Genomic DNA, 16,723 nt, shown 5'->3' on the forward strand with positions numbered 1-16,723 from the left:
TCCAATGATTTTTTTTACTATTTGAGAAACCAGACTGTGTACAGTCATAAAGCAGAATGTAAAGAGCCTGTTGCATGTGTAAATCTTCATGATGTCTGCTCATGGCAACAGTTCTTCTTTGAGCATCTCAATCTATTTAAAAATAAAAGATATTTGATAATACTTTGGAAGGCTTGGTTTGCTGAGATTTTTCATTAAATAGAAAAAAGACACAAGAAAGTTTTCAGCCTCCATTAAATGTCAACTCACTATTCATGTTAAATGTTATTTGATTTCCTCTTTATAGTCACAAAGATATTTTTTTGCAGTCTTCCCGGTAAGATTTGAAAGCCTGGAAGCTAAAGCTCTTGCCAAGCATTAGAATAGGATTTTGTGGCTAACCAAAATTATTTGGTGCATACAGACGTTTCTTCTGTATTAATTTTCAGTACATTGAATGTAATGACTATGTACAGCACAGATTAACTTTCAAGCATGGTTTAATAAAATGTGTTTTGACTCAGGGACATTTGTTTAATGGGAGTTTTACTGTAAACTATATAAGCTCATTAAGAGACTTATGGATATCTCTTCTGAAAAATTATGTAAATGAACATAGTTTTTAAAGAAAAAGAAGAAACTGTACCATTTGTGTAGCTCAGATATAATGAATGAGAGCACTTTCTAGTATTCTCTGTGTAATATGTCTGCAGTTCTGACAACTCAACTGGCACTGAACTAAATTTTACAAAATTAACTAAATGAGATGTCATTATACAAGCAGAATTAGGAAATGGTTCTTTTGTCTCTGGATTAGTTTAAGGACATCTCTGACATCTGTGTCCTGTGATATTTATCAAAGATCCATTTTTTTGTAGAAAGGAAGACAAAATCAATATAATCAAGCTTACTAGGTACCTAATTTAAGCACTTTCTTTTGTCACTGACTTCAGTTATTCAGTCGTGCAGCTTGAATTAGGAGAATGAGTACCCAGAATTAGGTCCTAATTCAGCTAAGAGAAATGTACTTCAAAAGGTCTTCTCAAGTCAGTTAAACTGCTTATTTACATAATAGCGCATATATATAAGACATCTGCTACAAATTTGCAACAAATTCAGTTTAACCTAAATTTGATTTTGGTCTTGCACTGAAGGAAAATAGAAAAACACAGAATTGACAAGAAACACACATTAGTAATAGCGATTCATTAAAAAGATGCATTTCAACTTAAATTTAATGTTTGTTCAGATAGCTGTAATTAACCTAATTACAGAATGAATTTCATAATTTTATACACAAATAATCTTAATTATCTTTCCTAATTAACATTGTGTTTTTAACACCATAGTATATATATCTGCATTTTCATATTACTCTTAGATAAACTGCTGTTGATATTGTCTTTCCCCCCCCCATTTATTCCTTGAAGGAGGCAATTTGTTTTTCCTCTTTTTTTTTTAATTCAAAAGTAATGGAAAAAATGTTTAGTTTGACACTTTCTGTTCTACAGACATTAATTTAGTGCTAAGGAAAAAAATACTTAGGAAATAAGACTGAATGTTTACAAATATTAACTAAGTGATAGAATTTGAAATGAAGCTACACTAACCATTTTTGGTGGCAGCCTTATGTTATAAATTTGCTAACGGTTCCAAAGTTTGTGTCTTGGAACCACATTTTCCCAGATTAAAGCCCAGACTTATTACTTCTGGAGAGAAACAAACTGACAACCCCAGTCAGGAGTGCCTCATAAAACTGAGATTTGTTTGATTTGAGGAAAAAGTAAAACTTACAGTAATGAAAAGATATACTGAAATCTGGGACCAAATTCCTGGAAGTCTGGAAAGGTAGTGGGACAGTGAAGTTGTACACCTATAGTAAAATAACCTTTTCCATAAAAACTTTTTTTTAATGGAGAAAGCTACTATTTGTGATTAAAGAGGATAACTCCAGGTGTGATATTATCCTGGTTTTCTTTTTACATGTTTCTGTCGTGGATAATAAAAGCAGTAAGATCATGTTTTGGAGACTGTAGTTCTCTAGTCTTTTTCATCAACTTCAGTTGGATACTTAGCCTGCTGCTATTTCTAAACCTTGTTTGAAAGAAGAGTTTTATGCAACTTTAAATCATGTGGGGTCCTTTTCAAGAAAAAGTTACATATCATTAGAATACAATATTTCTTGTAAAAAAAAATTGCAATAGAATAAGGAAACCCTTGTTCTTAAGATATCAAGCATATATTAAACTAATGGTTAAATACTATTAATAATGATATTTCAAGATTACCTGAAAATTGGCAATATTTGGGGATTACAAAAGAACTGGAAGTATTTGGGGAGATTACTGAATGACCCATCAAAGAAGATTAACAGAAACAAACAATACTACTAAATTTTAATAGATGGTTTTCGTTAACCCTATGTTTCCTGGAGAGGAAATACAATAAGTAAAACCATATGCATCTGTTTGAATATAATCTTTTTCCCTATTTTAAAAATCAAATAAATTTATGGTGCAGTAAATAAGTAACTTACACAGTCTTAAATCTGGCCCATAAATATACAATTTTCCCTTTTTCTCAGTTCTATGTTTTCCAGACTTTTAATTGTATGATCTGTCCTACTTTCAAGACTTCAGCATACCTAAACAATTACAGTCTTCTCTGTTTTATAATTTGTAGCTTTTCATGGTGTTCTACCTATTTCAGAGTGTGAAGGACTAGAATAATCTTGAAGTATTAATTTTCTGAAAGAAAACTTGCCTATAGCAGGCTCCCTCTAGTAATCCTCTTCCAGGCTTCCCAGAGTCACCTTTTCTGAGTATACATGAGATGCACTGCCATTTGGGTATTGGATAGTTGTCTACTGTTATTTTCACTGGCTGCTGGAGCCATTTTGCTTATAGTGGAAAAACTCAGTTCAAGAGATCAGAGTGAATTAGTCTATCTTCTGCTATGGCAGCAAAGATTTAGACTCATCACATCCATTTTAAATACATAGAGGTGGATCTAATTACCATACATGGATTCCCTATTTATCAATGCATAGAAACTCACACCTCCAGTAAGTGAGTTAGGTTTTCAGAGAGCTAACAGTGCAAATGCTTCTCTCCATTGATAACAAAAGGAGGTTAGGATGACTCCATACCCAACTTGACCAAAGCAATTAAGTTACTCATTCTGTGAGTGATTACATTCAATTCAATGTTCACCACTCTATTATTTCCATTCTGTTCTTAAATGATGAAAAAAAGAATTAGATGGATAAATATAATATATATATATAATATGTATAAAAGTAAAAATAAATGTGTAATATATATACAAATAAAACGTATCATATATATAATTGTATAGATAGCACAGTTCATCTTATATGTATACATTGATGAATTGTGCTTTTTTTCAGCAATTGCTTAATAAAGCCAATATCCTTAGTTCGATAATATCACAAGGTATTTATCACATGCACTTGAGGCGTAAGATTTATCACAAGTATTTTTCACAAGTCAGAAGATCAGGCTTTTGCTGTAAGATGGAAAATGATCAGGAAAACCAACTCCTTCATTTAGAGTTCTTTTGAAAATCATAAAAATCAAGTGAAATTCAACTTGAATGTTTTGGTTTTTTTTCTGCTGTACATGAGTTAATGGTCAGGCATATAACAGCTGCATAAAAATTTTACAACACTGTGCGGTGTAGAAATAAATATTGTTCAGCTCAGTTTCACAGCATTCTACCAGCTTTTCTCATTTTGAGTGTCTTTTTCACATTGAATCCTACCTTTTCTCAAACACAGTTTGTAGAAATTACTAACCAAAATTTGATTTTATGATAAACAACTGACTGAGTCTTCCAAATTGAGATGCAAGTTGTTTTTGACTGACAGCAGGTTTGTATTTGGGGCATATTAATGATCAGAAAATGTGACCATGTCAAAAGTGGTGCTGTCTCAGCATGTTGCCTGTAAATCAATTCAACAAAATATTTTGATCAAATATCATAAATATTTAGGTGTGAGAGAAAAAAGATAGTAAATGATTGTGACCATGGGATGCTTTATGAATATTTTATTATCACCATCCATCATCACCTTTTGGGAACAAAGACTTTTTTTAGGCAGCAAAGTGAAGAGCTCTATAATGAAAAAAGATTAATGCTGAAAATAATATTATTCCAAATATTTGAACATTGGTTTTGCTTTGGTCTCATTGAGTGATCAAATCAAATTTAGAAGGTTCATTTAAATACTCTGAGGAGTTTTTATATGTTAGATTGTCCTGCTAAAATTAAATGTATGGCAGGAAAAAAATGCCAATTTTGAGGAAATAAGATTAGATGAGATAGCATTCTTCATAGGAGTATTTTGAGTGGACATGAAGATGGATGAGTTCCCTGCCATGCTGAAGATGGGTGCAAATTTATCAAGATATGCTGTCTGCTCTTTGTGTGCCATAAAGTCTGTCTAAATAACAATATCCTCTCCGGGAGAGAATCTGCTGTTCTGGCTGCCCATGTATTGTTGAATTTGGACTATCTCCATTTGCAAATGTTGACTTTTCATTTGTGCCCAGAGAATGAAATCTGTATGAGAGATGTGTAAAGCATTTAATCTTTATTTATTTGTTAACAAATGTTTTTTTTTTTTTGCCAAATCCTGTTTGCATTTCTTTTCTCCTGCTCTTCCTGCAAGGTGACTGTCTGCATCCACAATGTGACACTTCAGCTAAGAATACAAATTACAACCTTTTTGTGGGGGGTTGTTTGTTTGTTTGTTTGTTTTAATGACAGAATGCATTAAGTCAGAATAACAATCCCAGATATTATTTTGTATCTTCTGTATTTCTAAAGGATACACTACAATTGGCTATTTTTTTCATATACATATATGACATATATATATTTGTCATGAAAGTTTATACAAAATACAGTTGTGTATTTATACTTGCTGCTATGTAGATTTTTAAAACCAGAAAGAACCATTAGATTATCTAGTGAACCTACTTTTTTAACTCCAAAGTATAAAGTTTCAGCCAGTTAAATTATAAAAACAAAAATAAGGAGTGACATAAAGATATGAACAGAGGCAATATGCAATCCATGATAACAAAATTGGATTTTTAGAACCAGTGAAAAGCACTGAATCGTTCAGGTTTGAGCTGTTCAGTGGGAGCTCAGTACCGCTCCAGATCATGGTGCTTTGTAAAAACCTCCTATGGCATCTTCCTACATCTGTGTTGCAAGGACCATGCTCTTGTGATTTCAGTGTTGCAACTTGCCTTCAGAATGGTCAAAAGCTTAATGTATATCAATATGTCTATCTATTCAGAAAGACTAGAAAGCACTAAGTAAACTTGACCCCTGGTATCTCACAAGCTCAGCAGACATGTGAGTTGTGTTCAGTCGAGATTATGAGATGGGCTGCTTGCTACCTTCTGTGGACAACTGAAGGCTAGAAGTTGGTTAAATCTCTGTGACTTCTCAAGGAACAAAGAGAAATTGCAACTAGGACTTAAAAACATATTTCTTACTCTGAGATATTGCTAAGAGTTGAGTCCCAAATAAATTCAGTGTTACATAATTTCTTTCATACAAACCCCATAACTAAACCTGAAATGTAATAACATAGAGTTGAACTAATTTCAAGAGTGTGTTGAGATGGCAGAGGCAGAAATGTTATAGTGGCCTGCCTATAGACTGACCTTTCCTTTTCCAAACAAACTATTTTGGAAGACTTCATGGGATTATTAGCAACTCTTGTAACCCAACTAAACTCTGCTGAAATTCCTTGTATGCTCTAAGTGTACTTGCTTAGGCATAGCAAGAGGCAAACTTAATCTTGTGGTACCTACTTTGCATCTGGCTGGACAATAGATAAAGCATCTGCAGATACAGGCCACAAAATTCCTTCAAGATATGTATAGGTAAGCAGGTCTAGGAAATGAAAGACTTTATTTTAAAAGCATTATAAAATCAATTCCCTTTCTTGGAAAGTCTCTTGCCTTGGAAAATGCAGGGAACTGAAATTTTATTTAGACTGTCAGTGCTTCAAAGAGTAGACTCTATAGATCATGTCTACTTCCTGACCATGCACCCATGGAAACGCACAGTAGTTTTCATACATGTATGTCAATGAAAAAAAAGTGATTGGAAATAGGCACAGAAAGTTGTCAGATAAAAATAACATATTGACAGCAGAGCCATTACTGATTAAATATATGTCTTGTAAATCATAATGGTATTGAATTTCTAGGAATGATATCAGAAAAAAAAAGAAATAAAATATAACAAATTAAGTAACATGTCCTTTCATTGTATCTTTGTAATGACGCAGCTACAGGTGAAAGGAACTCGAGACAAGAAATAGAGAATAGTTTCTTATCTTTTTCTTTCCTTTCTTAACTCTGAAGAAATATAGTCATGAAGCAACTGCAGTCATCAGAAGACTGTGTAGAAACAGAATTTCCAGTACTTGAATAATGTTGCCTTCAAAATTTAGCTACCCATGTATTCAAAGAAGTCCTGCATAGTTTTTGAAATTACAATTTGGATCTTAGACACCTACACATCTGTGGAACCCATCTGAATCATTTCAGTACTTCACAGAATTGTGTAGAAAACCTTATTCTGCCAGGTTTTCCAGATCTTTTCAGAAAATACCTTTATTCTTTCTTTTCTGTGTTCTGGGCTGTCCCACACACTCTTACCTCCCCTGCTTCCTATCACTTCTGTTATTGTACTAATTAAGGATTCTGGCAGCTTATCTCTGCTAAGTAATGCAGATATAAGCTAACCTTACAGTATTATTTATTTCAGCTGTGATGAAAGGGAAGTTTGGGCCAAGATAGGGAACAGAAAGTAGCAGGGGTTTCTTGATCTGTACCTGAGTACAGAGGATGGAGCTCCAGGAAGGAGAGAGGGAAGCAGCAGATGACAAGGTGTTAGTGGTAAGTCTACCAAAACTGGCAGTTGCAGTGGTATGAATCCAGGGACCTAGGAACAAGGTGATTTGAGGAGAGAATGTGAATTTATCAGCACTGACTATGCCAGGTGCAATGACTAAGTCATTAAAAATATATATTTTAGTAGTCACTGAATCTTGCTACTAATTAATAATACCAAGGAAATACATCTAGCACAGCATGTCTGTGGCTTCGTAGTCTTGGATTATTTGTTTTAATAGACTAGAAATAAAGAATAGTCTTTCTTATTTATTTGGCTGATATTTCAGAGCAAAAAAAATGTCAAAAGAATCTTTTTCATTATAAACTGGTTTTGAATTTTTATATTTAATATATAGAGTGGGGGGAAAACCTCTATGAAATGGAATAATGTCATTTCAGTTCCAATATATGTATAGAAGGCTGTAAAAACACATGGTCTCAGAAAAGGTAATTTACTAAAGTAGCCCACGAAAGCTTAAAAAAACGTCCTGTATTTGAGGTTAAATAGAACTGAAATGTTGCTGCTATTTGTTTTTCTTGTAGGATGCAATATGTAAAGTTAAATAAATATAATAGTCTGAAACACAACTGTGGCCATGTTCAAATCCATTATACTTAATATTAGGGCCCTCAGGAAAAGAGTACCTATTCATTTTCTTTGAGACCAAAAAATCTCACTGAGTGGAACTTATGTTATGGCCTTGAATCTTTCCGAATTGAAGAATGAATTTTCTGGCTTTAAGCAAGAGAGTTTTAAAGAAGCAGGTTGAAAAACAGCTGGTCATCACACCAGAAGCTAGTTGCTAATTGCAGCAGTAAGTTAATCAATGAAATAGCTGTTTAGCTTCTGGGTATAATAAAAAGAGATAAAAGACCACACAGAAACTCCAGCATTAGGGTATGACCAGTTCTTGAAGCATACATTTTCCTTCTTACACCTGTCTGCTTTTGAGTAGGCAAGTCATGCATCTGCTTGACAGCTATTAGCAGAATAAAATAACAAGCATTTTGGGGTAAGATCTGATATAAATATTTACAAAGACAATTTAAGAGAGTGTTTGTTATGCAAACATTCAAAACATTTAGCTCCAGAGACAGATGGCTTGTACAGTTTTATCTGCACTTGTGTCATTATATATTCAAGCAGCCAAGACTGATAACCAGCCTCACAGATTATGGATTGTTCAGAGAACAAATACTTTGAAAAAAAAAACCACATATCAATAAAGTACTTCAGTATGGAAAAGCTTGATACAGAATTTTTTGTGAAGAGAAAGGAAACAAATTAATGCAATTATAAAATTAAAACAGCAGGAACAGGTTTTTAAGTGGCATCACTGTACGTAGTAATGAAACAGCTTTAGAAAATTGGGTGAAAACTATTGTTCAGTAGTGGTGGAGGAGAAAGATAATTACCATTAAAGCAACATTATGTTTTCTCAATACATAGCAGCCAACTCCTCAGTTCAAGCTATCCCCACAAGATCTCTCTCCCATCATATTGCTCATGATCATTTCACTTTACAGTACTAAATAGCAACCAGAATAATAAAGATTCTTAGAAAAGAATAAACTTTCTATGATTGAGAATGTAATAAAACAAAATAGAATCTGAAAAAACCCTAATGTTTCAAAGACTTTTTTTTTCTTTGTAGGTGAGATACCTTTTTTATCTTTTTGTCTTTTTCCTGAGACTCACAGTAGGACATTTGTAGAATCCCCTAAATCATGATCATCACCATTATTAGCAATAACATTTAATGAAAAATTATACTTGTATCGAAGGGCCTTAACTGGAAACAGTTGTGACAGGCGCCACACATATTATGAATGAAGCTGCCTTTTTCCTGAATCAGTGAGCATGATCATTCCTTGTAGTAGCTCAACAGTAAAATAGATTATTCTATCAATCTGCATTTCTAAAAAAAAAAATTACTTTGTGAATGTCTTTTTCTCTTGTGATGGCTCAAACCAAAGATGATTAAAATAATAATTGTTACTTATATATTAGATGAAGTCTTGCAAGGCATTTTGTAAATTTAAAACTCACAATATTTTAGTAAGGCAAGTAAATATCCCCTCTATTTTAAAGATTTGTAAGCATGAGACAGAGTACTGGAAAATATACTTACTCATTTGAGTAGAGTCTGAACCTTTTGTCAATTCTCTACATATATTTTGTTCATAGATTTATATGTAGGCATGTGTAGAGGTGTGTGCAGACTTATACCTCACAGCTATTTGAACAGTTATACAGCTAAAAGAAGTGTCCTGCACTGGGAAAAAAAGTGTCCCCTGGGATTCTCAGTCCTCCCCTAAAAGGAGAGGTACTTACTCTGTCTATAACTGTCACTTGGTGTGACTGACATCGATTCAACAATTGTAATTTGCCTGCAACAGAGCAGTGGTATTTTTTAAACTCAAAAAACCCAAAGAGCAGTTCCTGAACAGGCGATCATCTCAGCATTGTTACCTCATTCCTGTCCGGTGCTCCCAGTAGTAACAGATATCTAAATATTCTAGTGCTCTTCAGAAAGTCTATCAGCTTAAAGATGGCTAAAGCAAAGGATGTTTAAAATTCATTCTGAGTTTAACAGCATTAACTGCCTAGCACTGTTACTGAAGAAAGCAAAACACACCAAGTAAATCTTCCAAAGAGTTTGACATGTATCTTATAGGACCCCATGCATATTTATTCCTAAGTAAAACCAGCTTATCGCTCATTTAAATTTTAAATGGAAATTATATTCTTATCACTTGAAATTTATTTAACTAAACAGAAAAAGTAACTAGAAAGTAATAGAAAAGAACTATTGTACTGAAGGCTCTTCTGTTAACCTTTTATTCCACTGTAGATTGGAAGCACAGAGTGCATGCACTGTATTTCTTGAAATGTGTCATTCTCTGACGAAAGGTTTTCTTTTCATCCCTACCAAACCTTTCCTCTTTGGTCAGCAAAATAGTAGTGTACTGTGAGAGTAGGCAGGTTGAAAATAGTTCTGACACTTCTCACGTTTTTTCCTCTGAAATGGAATAAAACTAATCAAAATTAAACTTCTGTTGTCAGGCAGAAAAGAAAATCAGCTTTTAACCTATATATTAACGTTTGGAAATGTTAATAATGTACAGTGTGTACTTTCTTTACTTATTATTGTTTTGTTTTGCTTTGTTTTCTCACTAAGTACCTGCTTCAGTTTAGTTAGAATTTCATACTAGAGGATTCAAATAAGAGTTTTATAGAAAAAAGAATATGTCTCTTCCAGGGTATTATGTCAGGTCTCATTTTAGAATTGTAGTTCGTGGTTCTCACTGAAATCTCTGCTGGGCTCCTACTTTACAATTGTTGTGTTTCCTAATGGTTCTGGTTTAATTATTTCATCTTATATTGCTCTGCATGGAAAGTAGCATTGATTCTATACATTTTTCATGTTCTAGTTTTCAGCAATAGGACACTTTCTAATATGGGGAATGTGGTAGCAACTTTGATTATGGCTTATTATTTTCTGTCACTTCAACAGAGTACTGTATATTCTCCAGATATTCAAAAAGAGAAGCTACACAGGGATAAGATGAGCTAATTACATTGTAACATGTGGAAATATACCTGGTGATATTTTTTATATCTGTTTTTAAAAGCAATGAGAAATGAATAGGAGTTTCCATAAAATTAATTGAGTTAATGTCAGTGTTCAGAAAAAGATAAGTTACTATATATGCATGGAGTACAAGTGAATAAAATATTCTTTGGCATTTTAACATAGAAATCTTTGTTAGTGTGTCTTCACTTATCATTTTGAGTCTCAATTATATTATTATAAAGATACACTTTTTTTTTCTGATACACCACTGACATATTTCTTCTGATTAGTAACTTTGCTATTCATGACTACTTCCTAATGTTCTTTCTCAAAAATCAATCTATAATTTCCTTCCTGTCACTGGGCTGTTTAATCAAGGAAATATGTCTCCTTAACTCTTCAGATGTCTGCAGTACTATCCAGTTGATTTACTCTGAAGTTAAGAAAAGACATCTCATAATTCTTTGTCAAAATTACAACACAGTTAGCAAAGAATCATGACAAAGTGTATCTCAGATATTGAGAAATATCTAATGAAGACATATAGAGTGATTTCTCTGCTTTTTTCCTGGCTTCCTCTTCCTCATACATCCAGTCCGATCAGATGAGCAAAGTAAGCCATCTAAAAATACAGTAAAGCTGAGAGGAATTTAGTTTTACTGAAGGCATGGGTGACCTGCTTTATTGAAAGAGGCCTGCAGTTGGCCATGTGTGTCCTCCGGAGTGTGTGAAAGATGATGTGGATATTTAATATGCCTAGTACTTCAGCAAACTTAATTTCTGTCTTCTGTGGTCTTGTATTACTATCTTTCAAAGAATTATGAGAACAGTTCTTTATCAAGTGCAAGATTTACATAAACTTTTTTTTTTCATTTACCCCTTTACTTTTGTCGTTGTAAAGCAGCTATCTGAGATGTGTTTAATGGTCTCTTTCCATGCAATGTTTTGAAGTGTTTCAAGGTTTCCTATTAAATCCAGCAACATTTAACTTATCTCTTACTTGTTGGGAGTGGACATCAGAGTGTGTATCCACAGGATAGAAATCTAGAGCTATGAACCAATCTGTGTTTGTAAAACAGTAGACATTAGAATAATCCTGTACAGTGCATTCCTCTGGGCAAACCTGTTTTTGGATAGTATAAATGTTTCTCAGTTTGCAGTAGGCTGTTAGTTCACCAAGGTTCTGCAGCAGTAAAGTGAGTTGAAAGCAGAACTGTAGGCTTTTATAAGCAGCATTAATTCTTACTCAGAATCTTCAAGGGTATGTTCACTTCCTTTGACATTTTCACTTAATTACCTTTATTTTCTTAGTATGACTGAGAAAAGACTTAAGTTTATTCCTAGTAGGATCTAAGACCGATAACTTAGGGATAATAGAACTTTATTTCCACTTCTGGAAACGAGGTATGTAGCATATACAGCTTATGCCCTACAAAGCAACTACTTTCTAACAGAATGAAAATTTATATGAGATTTACCAGCACAATATTTTGTTGCAGAATCATTGTTAATTTTCTCATGAGTTCTATGTATAAGTTTAATGACAAATATCACAATCTAATATTATGTCTTTTTTTTTTCCTTTCTTCCTCTTTCTTCTTTCTCTTTGTTTTTCATTTACAGATGGGCCTCTTGGGCCACGAGGATTAGCTGAAGCTACAGAGATGTGTACTCAAGAATGCCTGGTTTTGGGTCACTCAGACAACTGTTGGATGCCTCCTAGCTTGGGCCCATACCAACAGCCAAAGTCTCCTCTCTCCACCTTTGCACCTCAGAAAGAATGGGTTAAGAAGGACAAACTAGTTAATGGACACACATTGACCAGGACCTGGAAAGAAGATAGCAACAGAAATCAGTTCAGTGACCGAAAGCAGTATGGTTCCAGTGAGGGCCATTTCAACACTGGCAACCACATGACTGACATTCCTCTGGCCAACTTGAAGTCTTATAAACAGGCCTCAGGAACTGTGGAGAGTCCAAAGGAACACCAGCTATAAGAAATGATTACTTTGGACCCATGACTTTAGCCTACTTAGACTTGCTAATACTATGTGTGTGTCAGAGCTTTATGTACTGGATAGACCTCTAGAACTATGCTTCACCTAGCAGAGATATGCATATCTTTATGTTAGCGTCGTGGAAGGTATGATGTCCTGCAACATGAAAGAGTGTTTCTACTAGTTGTGTGGTTTTGTTAAATAGACATGATTAAAATCTGCAGAGATCTCTCCAGTTTGCAAATATTCTTTTCTTGTTTTTTTGGTTTCGACCCTGGACTGCTGCTATGAACAACAGAAGATGCATTTGGAGAGTGAGAGAGCATGAAAGTTCAGTGAATTGCGAAGATTGAAAAGCATATCCAGTTAGAAAATTGTACTTTTGTTGTCATTGATCTATGCTGGGACCTTTATACTTGAGATCATATTGCAAACAATTGAAGCTAAACATTAAACCTATTGTGCTATTAACAATGTTAGTGGACACTTATAAGTCAATCAGTGTTCAAATACTTGTAAATAGAAACAATTATTACTTACAACTTTTGTGTACTTATAATGTTCACTTGAAAAGATACTGTAGCATATTTCTGTGTTTCACAGTTGCTTTTTAATTTCTTTCATTGGCTTCCTATTGTTTTGCTTTTATTTTCAGTGATGGTGTTTCTGTGTTAGTAATCTGTCTGACACACAATGTTCCAAGGAACTCAAACCACTTGTGTAAAAAGGATGGGGTGGGAAGAAAGGTTGGTTGCAGAAAGGGAAAAAGAAAAATTTCTTTCTATGTAGTAGCAAATCATGCCAGCAAGAATTTCTTCTTTTATTTTATTTTATTTTATATTAAGAAGTGAAAGAACTTGTGTAAGGGCTTAAAAACTTAGCAGTTTTTTGTTTCGTTTCCATTATGTTTCATGAAGCAAGGAAATTGCAAAACAAAAGAATATTTAAATGTATGGTGGCAGGTGAGGGGGAAAGCTATTCATTTGGGATCCTAGATCAAATTAGCTGTAGTCTGTCATTTAATGAGTGGTAGCTGATGTTGATCCCAGCTGAAATACATGGAGGAAATTCTACAGGAGCAAAATACAGTAATAATGTTTTTCCAATTGGGCAGGTGTGTGTCTATACCTAAGACAGTATGTATTGCTGAAACAGCAGCATTTGTGTTGATCTTCATCTGCGTTAACGTTGTAGTAACACAAGTGTTTTTAGACCATAGCCACAGAATATTTAATGTGTTGTGCCTTCATGATGTAACAGAGCATTCTCCTGGTAGGCTAGTTGGGGGAAACTAAAGGGTTAAATCTCTAATTATTGCTGTTTAACTGTTTGTTATCATAGTTGGTCAATGCCTGGCAGGTACCAGTATCACATCACCTCAGTCAAACCAGTAGAGTGACTCCTAATGTTAGTGAGATCTAAGTTGCACGCAAAGCAAATCCAAATCCAAACATTTTTAGATGGTTTTTTTAAGGCATGAAAGATGATTTACACAAATAAATAGCATGCAAAGCAAAAAAAGTCCATACAGAAAAAAATCAAAAGTTATTTATGCCACAGTGAAACATCAGTCTTAAAGTAACAAATTTAGCTAATCTGAAGGTGATTTTATTACTGAAAACACAAGCTTTTCTTTTCTTTCTTTATTCTTTTGTATATAGCAGTTCACTTTTTTTCCCTCCACAGTATAAAAGGCTTCAAATGGGCTAGGGGTGCATTGCTTATGGCAGTACTTATGTCAGTTTGTGAGGGGTGTTTGATGACTTTGACAGAATAAATATCTAACCAGTTATCCTTGTTACTGCTTTGCCAGTTCAACATTATTTAGTTATTCAGCTTTTGCAATAAATGTTCTGAATTCCTGATTGTGTTGTGTTAGTTCTTGGGCAGATGCCTTAGGGACTTTATTCCCATTAATTTCTCTTCCTTTCTGTTATTGTTGGTTGGTTTGTTTCTTTGCTTTGTTCTGAATTTCCAGTTATTTTTCTAAGCATGTCATGGTCCATTTGGTTCATATAGATATGTATAAGACTGGAATATGCAACAAATGATAAATCCTGAGGGCCATATTCTGTCATTCCTATGCAAGTAGGAACTTATTCAAAATGAGTTATTTGAATCGGATAAAGTGTTACTTAGCACAAAAGTGACAGGATCTAGCCCAGATTTGTCAGACATATGTAGGCACATGTAATAAGCATCCTTGCATGAGTCTTTGTACAAGTATGGGGTAGCATATAGGAAAGTCAGCACACCTTAGTCCTTTTTTTGAGAGTAGAATAAAGTCATATCAAAATACAGTAAATTCTTTCCCGTAAAGAAAATTTGTGTGGTTATATAACCATTTTTGTTGCAGCACAGTTAAAAAAAAAAAAAAAAAGAGAAAAAGAAAAAAACCTGAACAACCTTGAAAAAGATGTATCAAAAGAAGTAAGCTATTTTTGAACATGCTGAGTTTTAAAGATGAGATACACTGAGTTCTGTATTAAAACCAGAAATGCAACAAGTATTTGAACACCCAAATAGCACCAACTAGTTTAAATTAGGAGTGTCTTTTTAAACAGATTGTATTTGAAAACATTTCTATCACAGACAGAAAGTAAAAGATGTGACTTGCTACAGAAAGTGAACCATATTGAGTTCCAACCTTCAGTACTTTGTGCTATTATCAGCCTGTGCAGGAGGAGCTAAAAAACCATGGTTTTAAATTGTTAGCAGGTGGAAATTTTCTCATCTCATTTTCTTAAGTTCTGTATAATTTTAGAATCTTAAAACCTTACTCAGCTTTGAAATAGTTATTAAAAAAAAAAAGACAGGAGAAAAAGCAAGGAGAAAGAGGGAGAGAGAGAAAAAGAGAGAGGGAAGGAGGGAGGGAGGGAGAGAGGGAGGGAAAGAGAGAAGGAAAGAAGGAAGGAAGGAAGGAAGGAAGGAAATATATATATCTGCAGCACTGAGAACTGTATCTTAATCCCATTTAAGCTGAATTAATGTTTTCCAGATGTTTCTATAGAATCTGGATTTGGCCCTAAACATATATTTAGTAAGTGCCCATTCATTCACGACCATTTGGTTTGCTTAATCGGTAGTACTAGCATGGCTGTCAAAAATTCAGAAATAAAGAGAAAAAAAAAGAAGAAAAAAAAAGAAATTCTGTCATATCTCAGATGAGGTGCTTTAAAAAAAAAAATTCCACTGCACAGAATGAGATGGCAGCTGAGTATTGGTGACTATTCAGTTTTCCATCTTTGGGGCTAAACATTACTTAATATTATCCATAACCTGTCATGATCCAGATGCTTCTCTGATGCCAGTTCTAGCTTTTTTTTCTTCAGACTGAGTGTCCATTTTTTTATTTATTTCATAATTTATTTCATAATACACACACTTACAAGGACTGCTGAAAAGATTTGCCAAAGATTTTTTTCATAGTCCTTTAGTTTTACTGTCACTGACCAAAGCCCCTAGTCCAAACAGAAAATGGAAAGCATGCGTAGACGTAGTTATTTAGTCCTACTTAATCCCATGCTGTGCCAATTCTTGCTAAAGTAGAGCAGTCAGGACCATGTAAAAAAACCCAGAAAGTTCAGGCTTGAAGTGTGAAACATTTTCTAGTGGTTTAAGCAATGTTGTGCTAGAACAGATTGCCTAGAGATGGTTTTGGAATTTTGAAGAAGAGAAAGGAAAAACACCTAACAGGAATAACTGCTCTTTGTCAGAGAGAGCAGATGTACTAAATGCCTTCTTGAGATCCTTTACAGACAATGTGACTTGAAGAGAAAGTATGATGGTGAGGTGATTGAACTTCACAGTACAATGAAGTGATATGAAAGACAGATTATGTACTGTATTTCCTCACAGAAATAGGTAAAAAAATTGCTTACTCAGTGCCAGTAGTTGGACTTCACCTGGAACTCTATGAAAGACTGTGGGAAGGCTGACAAAGAAATATATGGAGCAGAATTAGGAGTAAACAGAAATATACATCAATTTTAACAAATAGATATGAAGAAAATTATATTCATATTAACTGCTTAATGTGATTATTAACTTTTAGCAAGTTATTCTTAGGAATCATGATCAGAAGGAATCTTAAGGACTTTAGCATGGAGTAGACTAAACTAAGGGAGAAACTTAGAAAGCTTTGGATGCATAAATTGCATAAATGCAGGAGATGTATATCGATGTGAGAGTAAAGAGCAGGAGTGATGAAGACTGGAGCTGATTT

At 34.0% G+C, this 16,723-nt stretch overlaps 1 protein-coding gene across 2 annotated transcripts in view; it reads left to right on the top strand.

Moving 5' to 3' along the window:
* PCDH9 (protocadherin 9) overlaps nucleotides 1-13,299 on the top strand; it is a 679,806-nt gene extending 666,507 nt beyond the window's left edge. For both annotated transcript variants that reach the window (XM_018071131.2, XM_018071132.2), the window contains exon 4: nucleotides 12,125-13,299. In XM_018071131.2, the coding sequence (XP_017926620.1) occupies nucleotides 12,125-12,498 (374 nt within the window). In that variant the 3' untranslated portion in view covers nucleotides 12,499-13,299. The remainder of the gene's footprint in view (nucleotides 1-12,124) is intronic.
* The last annotated feature ends 3,424 nt before the right edge of the window (nucleotides 13,300-16,723 follow it).

This window comes from Manacus vitellinus, unplaced genomic scaffold (genome assembly GCF_001715985.3).
Source record: "Manacus vitellinus isolate BGI_N305 unplaced genomic scaffold, ASM171598v3 scaffold_2_pilon, whole genome shotgun sequence".
NCBI lineage: Eukaryota > Metazoa > Chordata > Aves > Passeriformes > Pipridae > Manacus > Manacus vitellinus.